Source organism: Limanda limanda, chromosome 2, assembly GCF_963576545.1.
Source record: "Limanda limanda chromosome 2, fLimLim1.1, whole genome shotgun sequence".
Taxonomy (NCBI): domain Eukaryota; kingdom Metazoa; phylum Chordata; class Actinopteri; order Pleuronectiformes; family Pleuronectidae; genus Limanda; species Limanda limanda.
Window position 1 is genome coordinate 7,149,896 of NC_083637.1, and position 6,663 is coordinate 7,156,558.

Below are 6,663 nucleotides of genomic sequence, written 5' to 3' on the forward strand. Positions count from 1 at the left end.
CCATGTTTCCTTTAGACAGGGTTGTCTTTATACTTTTGGCCACATAGAATCATGATGGCTAATATTTCCATGATCAGGCTGCCCCCTTCCGGATAGAATGCACACACACACACACACACACACACACACACACACACACACACACACACACACACACAAACTGCATGACTTCAGAGGACATTACATTCACTTACATTGATTTCCAGGAGATTTACTTTAAACCTAACCATGGTAGAAACTTGCCTAACCTTAACCTAAAACATGTGTCCACCTTCAAATTCAATACTCACGTTAGGGGGAGTTACTTTTTCTTCCCATAAGGGAGACAAGTCCCCATAATGTGACTGTGTAAACAGATTAAGGTCCCCACAACATGAGTAACACACACATGAGTGTACTTTTATTTTCAGGAGGACACATATTGACATAATACATTCCCTAGAACTTAACCTAACCCTAATCTAGACCTAACCCTAACCTAAACCGGATTCTAACCCTTAACTATACCTAACCCTAACCTAATTCTAACATAAACCTAATTCTAACCCTAAACTACACCTAACCTAAACCTAAACCTAATTCTAACCCTAAAATCAAGTCTTAACACTGAAACAGCCCTCTGAATTTGTGAGGACGGGTCGAAATGTCCTCACTTTTCAAAATGTCCTCACTTTGTAAGGACATATTTTGATTATGGTCCTCACAAAGGTATAATTACCGGAACACGGACACAAACACACGCGCATTAGTGGGCGGGGTCAACATTGTTTTTTCTCTTGACCTTTTCTCTCTCCTGCCGCTCAGCCAATCAGGCTTCGTGGTTCGCACGGGGGTCCACCCATAGAAAGTGTTTCCGGCCAATCCCCGCTCGGTGCAGCGCCGGGATGGGCGTGTCCGGCCGCGCAGCCCTTTAGGTGTTGTCGTCGCGGTCGCTTGTTCGGTTTGTTTCACGCTGAGCTTCGGACGAGCTTCGTGGAAGGAATCGAACAATGTGGCTCTAACCGCTTTTCCACTTCCCCCCCCGCGCCGCTAGCGACGTTTTAAACGTGTTTCTCTACCCCCCCCTCCCCTCTCCCCGGATTCCGAACCATCCAGCACACCGCACCGAGGGGGCTAGCTCCACAAGCTAACCGGCTAACGTAGCCTAGCATCGAGCTATGGAGGAGCGGAAGGAGGAGGGGGAGATCCAGGAGCACGGCCCCGAGCACTGGTTCTCCAAGTGGGAGCGGCAGTGCCTGGCCGAGGCCGAGCAGGGCGAGCCCAGCGAGGAGGAGTCGGAACCGGGGCAACAGAAGCTGTGGCACCTGTTCCAGAACTCGGCCACCGCCGTGGCTCAGCTCTACAAAGGTCCGTACCCCGAGCTAACTGTCAGAAGCTAATGCTAATGCACGCTAATCCCGCTAGCTAGCGACACCGCCGGCCACTGAGACACAAAGGGCAGCGGCTAGGCTAACGGTGCTAGCTCCTAGCAGCTGTTTCCCCACAGCAGCGATGCTAGCGTCCGCTTGTGTTGGGTGACACCTTCATGTATATCCCCCCTAAATAGTGATTCAAATCCCCGGGTTCACTTGCTGGTTAATTCCCCCATGTTGTGACCCGGGTTCTGGAGCTAGTTCCCCGGGGCTAACGAGGGCTAGCAGCCGGTGGCCGTGTCAGACTGAGGGCTATCGGGGCTGGAGGTGGCTCCCGGTGGCCTGGAGCTGACAGGGAGAGACCAGCAGGGCTGGATCACACAGATTGACGTGTAGCCCCCGCTAAGAGGGTCTCGAACCCCGGCCTCTCTAACCTATCCCCCCCAGCGGTGCCAGTGTGTGGGATCATTGTTTCCAGCACATACTGGTCCTTTGACTCACACTAGAAATGTTTAGTCCACCCGTTAACAGTTACCCAGGCTCAGTCAAAATGGCGATACAAAGGGAGGAGTTCCTCCGGCTTGAAAACAACTCGATTGTTGACGACTGAAATGCAGCGATGCTTCTTTTGCTTGTGCAGAACTGTGTGTTGATGAGTTATTGACACAGCCATTTTGTGCCAACACGTAATCCAATAGACTTAACACGGTTTGCAGCTGTGTTGGCAATATCCAGAACAAAATGGCGAGATGGTTTATCTTGAATGTTGTCTTCTTCTTCAAGTCTCCACTCAGCTGCTTTACCGTGACACTGACTTTGAGTCTTTTTTCTACAGGAAATTGTTCAATCGACTTCTGCTATTAGCTCATATTGAAATGGGAAGTAAACATAGAAACGCAGACTTTGAGTTTGGGTGAAGAGAGGAACACGTCCACGGTTGTTTTTGGTTTCCTTCTTTCCAGGCAGATTATATTTGACACCACAGTTGCATCATCCTTTGCATTATTGTTTTACAGCTACTGTGGTCATCCCTCACTTAGTCTGGAAATCTTGCTCAGTGAGATGCTTCAGCTTCCTAACCCCCATCCCCCCCCCAGTCCCCCCTCCACTGTATGTTTAGAATAGCTTCTTAAAATTATATACCACTGAGTGAGTCATTTCCAGATGAACCCTATAGCCCGCTCCTGCAGGTCGGGTGTAGATAACTGCAGTCAGGGTTTAAATAGTGCAACTCAGACCTTCACCTATTATAAACATACATGTTTTGTTGTTTAAACATTGGCTGAAGTCAGCAGCTCTTTATTTATCCTGTTTATATCCTGCTTCCCTTAGAGCACCACTGTTTTTACACTGATTGGTTCAGACTTGCTCAAATCACTTGTCACTTTTCGCATCATTACACTGTTATTGTTAGGCCTATGAACTAATTTGTATAATAAGACTTAAAGTTGCCCTGGGAATTATATCCCAATTACTTGTCTCTTAAACGAGTGAGGGTTGTTTCAGTGAGTTTTTCGACTGTTTTTGCTCGAATTTCTCTAGAGAGGAAATGTGAGTTTAGCAGGAGGATCTTGGTCTTTATGCAGAAGATTTGACATTTTAAAGTTTCCCTAATAAAACCTCTTTGCATCTCATTTACAGACCGAGTTTGTCAGCAGCAAGGCCTCTCCCTCTGGGTGCCCTTCCAGAACGCAGCCACAGCTGTCACTAACCTGTACAAAGGCAAGTTCCAGTTTCCTCGTTATTTTTCAAGTCCTCAATCGATGTAGTATTTAAATGACTTCAGATTTCCCTAACAACATTTGTCCTTGTCTGTCATCAGAGAGTATGGAGGCCCGTCAGCGGAGCTATGAACTGGGCATACACTTAGGCTACCAGCGCAGAAATAAGGAGGTTATTGCATGGGTAAAGAAACGCAGAAGAACGATCAGGCGAGAGGATCTCATCAGCTTCCTGTGTGGCAAAGTCCCCCCCCCAAGGACAGGTCGGGCCCCACCTAGGGTTGCCATGGTTTCTGCAAGCCGACCAGCGCCCCCTGAGACAGGCAGCTCTGTGGAGACCGACCTGCAGCCCTTCAGAGAGGCCATTGCACTGCACGGTGAGTCAAGAGGCTTTGCTCAGTTTGCATCTGTTTCATTAGAATGATGTGATGCTTGATTGCATACTGTATGCTGTAGCCTTATCCATTTTTTGTGTCTTTCCAGGTCTTAGCGGTGCCATGGCGAGCATTTCTGTGCGCTCGGGTCCTCCGGGTTCCCCAACCCATCCCGCCCAGTCCCTCAGCCGTCGTAGGAACGGCCTTCATGACGTGGACCTCAACACCTTCATCGCTGAGGAGATGGCGCTTCATTTGGATTCCACGGCCAATCGCAAACGCGGCCCTGCCCCCTGTAGTGACGTCATCACAGACTCACCCACTCATAAACGTAACAGGATGCTCTGAACTTTTCCTACACCACTAATCCCTCCTCTGTCCTCTCCTCGGTGGCCGACTGGACAGCTGATGAGGACTGATGCCTTGGCCAACCATTGAAATCTTCCTCCTATTCATCTTAGTTGCAATGCTACAAATAAAGAAAACCTTCCTTATTACCAACCCACATAGTTCTCCCCTTCTTTGTTTCCCACCACCCGACACCTGTTGTCTCAGACATCCTCCATGTTTGGGTTGTAGTCTTTATGAGAGTATGTTTCTTTCCTTTTTGTTTGGTTTCCCACCGTAGACCTAATACAGAAGCGAGCACACGTCACTCTTGAAATCCTTAAACTGCAGAATGTTGCATTTAGACATTGTTCATGGCCGGGTTCCTTTGTGCTTCACATCCAATTATGAGATGATCCGGGCTGTCGCCTTCTGTTTGCTGTCCTCTTCCCCGACCTCCCTCAAATGTACTTCCTCCTCCTGCTCTGTGGAGTGCTGGCCAGACCAGGCCGGACTGAAGCTCGGGCTCCATGGGGCTGAGCGGCCCTGCTGTGCGGCTCCACTCAAAACGCTTCTCATTCTGCTGCTGCTTTGTGTTTTTTGCATATCTGACAGCAGAACTGCCACTTACTGTGTTGTACTCGTCTTTGCCTTTGAGAAAGCTGCTACAGTATCTCTGGTTGTTGTGCAACAGTGAGTGTGTGTGTGTTTGAGTATGTGTGTGCGCTTGTGGATGCAGGGTTCTGCATCAGCACCCACTCGACCCAATTTTCTGTTTTACTTAAATTCATCCTTTTCTCTTTAGTTGCTCTTTGCAGCCCAAACCAGGGTTTTATCACAAAGCAGGTCAGTCCGATTCACACAGGTCGTGGTGACCATCGCTCACTGTTAGTTCTCAACTTGAATGGTGGGATGACAAGAGTAAGCAAGATTTATTTTCATCACTTTTCTTTGCTCGAGAACCATTGTCCCAAATCGTATTTAAGTTTTTGTATTTAGTTTCCAAATACCGAAACATTTAGTTTCCCCTCAGCATTGGACTTTAACATAAAGACGAGTATCAGTGTTTCAAATCTTGCATTTTACCGAAATCATGTTTACATTTGTCCCACTGATAAGAACCCCAACAGATGCTTTGTTTCCATTCTGTCTCTTGTACTTCAGAAACGACACTTTGACACTTGTGATTTCAGCTTTAAACAGAAGTTACCTGTTAATTAACAGGGGGCCAACGGCTGTGATGCTTTGTTTTGTCTCGTCAGTTCCTGGACTATTGGGTGTGATGGTTCGACGAGGCTAGGGCCACTTGTTTTTTGCTAGTTTCACACACTGCTTTGTGATACAATCTTGTGTAATGTGTGTAAATAACATGTAGGTGCTGTTATATGTGGTACATATTGTAAAAAGAAGTGCAAATCCATTGGGATGTCCATGTACAATAACAATTCTGACATTAAAGAAAAATAAAGAGTTTAACTAAGTTGTCTGGTTTCCTGTTTGTTGGATTTGATTTTCTACGCAGAACTTTCACAGCAGCCATTTGAAATTACATTACATTCTTTACATAGGTAAAGAGTTGTTTTTGATGACATTAATCAAGGTTCTGTTCTATTGGAGGAAAACCTTTATTGATGTGACTTCTCCCTTCATGTCAAAATGGCTGCTGAGAAAACCATATGTCTATGATTAACATCGCTCCGAGTGCATTGTTCCTTTTAGTTCTTTAATTTCTCCCCTTGAAAGAAACCGGCTGTCAGTGTATTTTCATAATTTCTCAGAAAGCATGAGAACAAGGGATCTGCTGAAAGGAGAACGTGTGTTTATCACTGTTTATGCTTCACAGTGGAGGTTGTCAACAAACTCAACAAATCTGAGAACAATGTGTAGTTTACGTTTCCAACACATGAGGGCGACACAGACTGCATTGTATCTTCTTAGCTAAAAACATACACACACAAACACAAATATACAGGGACCTGAAATGCCACAACAATAGAATAAAATATTGATCATATAAAATAAGCACTGTTCCATTCAAATATTGGTTTTAAACATGTGGAAGCACATTTAAATAGCAAGTCAATTCAAAGTGCCTTACACAAGGTGACACACAAAAAACATTTAGATAGAAATTCGAATAGAAGTCAAATAAAAAAGATCTAAAGTTCAAAAGACATTGATGGTGATTGAATAAAAGATAGAGAGGTAGTCACGCTTGATTTAAAAGATCTGGGAGTTCTGTCCTCACACTGAAAGAAGACCAGACGACCTGAGGGGTCTGGATGCAGCAAACCAGAAAAACCTAATTTATTTTACTTCAGTGTAAAGATCCGACAACTGAAGCGATACGATTCTCTTTGTTCGTATTCGTCAGGAATTGCTTCAGGGAGGCCTGTAAATAAACCCTATTCCTAATGTAATCGAACTTGTTATCAGTTTGAAAACAGATTTTTAAATAATTTTACTATTTTTAACTTGAAATTGACCCTTTTAAAGATGGGTGATAACAGCAGCTTTCAGAGCCTGTGGGAGCACAACACAAGAGATGTTTTGACAATCTTTGGAAGATCTGATGCCGTGAAATGAGGAATATGTGTGAAAAATCCAGTTGACAGAATATCGAGGCAGCAGGAAGAGAATTTCAGATTTTGAAGCTGATTTAAATGCAAATGTTCCTCACATGGCGGAACTGACTGCTGGTCTGTTTCTCTGAAAGTTTCATTGCAGGCCCAGTGGACAGAAGTTCAAGGATCACGGACATAACAGTATTCGTGAGCCTGTTGATGGTCGAACGTCTGTAACTCCAGACTGTCTCTTTTCAGTCTTTCTTCAGTCTTTCTTCAGTCTAACCAGAGATTTGCTTCTTTTTATTTTTTTGTTAAAGCCCAT

General features: G+C 45.3%; 1 protein-coding gene across 1 annotated transcript; it reads left to right on the plus strand.

Moving 5' to 3' along the window:
• Nucleotides 1-897: 897 nt before the first annotated feature.
• On the plus strand, nt 898-5,254 carry hapstr1b (HUWE1 associated protein modifying stress responses b). Its single transcript, XM_061085757.1, has 4 exons — nt 898-1,347; nt 2,994-3,074; nt 3,175-3,450; nt 3,557-5,254. Exons 1-4 carry the CDS (start codon nt 1,158-1,160, stop codon nt 3,793-3,795), a joined length of 786 nt encoding a protein of 261 aa, XP_060941740.1. The 5' UTR covers nt 898-1,157; the 3' UTR covers nt 3,796-5,254.
• The last annotated feature ends 1,409 nt before the right edge of the window (nt 5,255-6,663 follow it).

What these genes read in the sequence shown, in the direction of transcription:
- hapstr1b (XM_061085757.1), top strand. Translation starts at nt 1,158, where the DNA reads ATGGAGGAGCGGAAGGAGGAGGGGGAGATCCAGGAGCACGGCCCCGAG. An exon ending in CGTGGCTCAGCTCTACAAAG is followed by an intron (nt 1,348 to 2,993) that starts GTCCGTACCCCG and finishes TCTCATTTACAG; the next exon opens with ACCGAGTTTGTCAGCAGCAA. An exon ending in AGAGGCCATTGCACTGCACG is followed by an intron (nt 3,451 to 3,556) that starts GTGAGTCAAGAG and finishes GTGTCTTTCCAG; the next exon opens with GTCTTAGCGGTGCCATGGCG.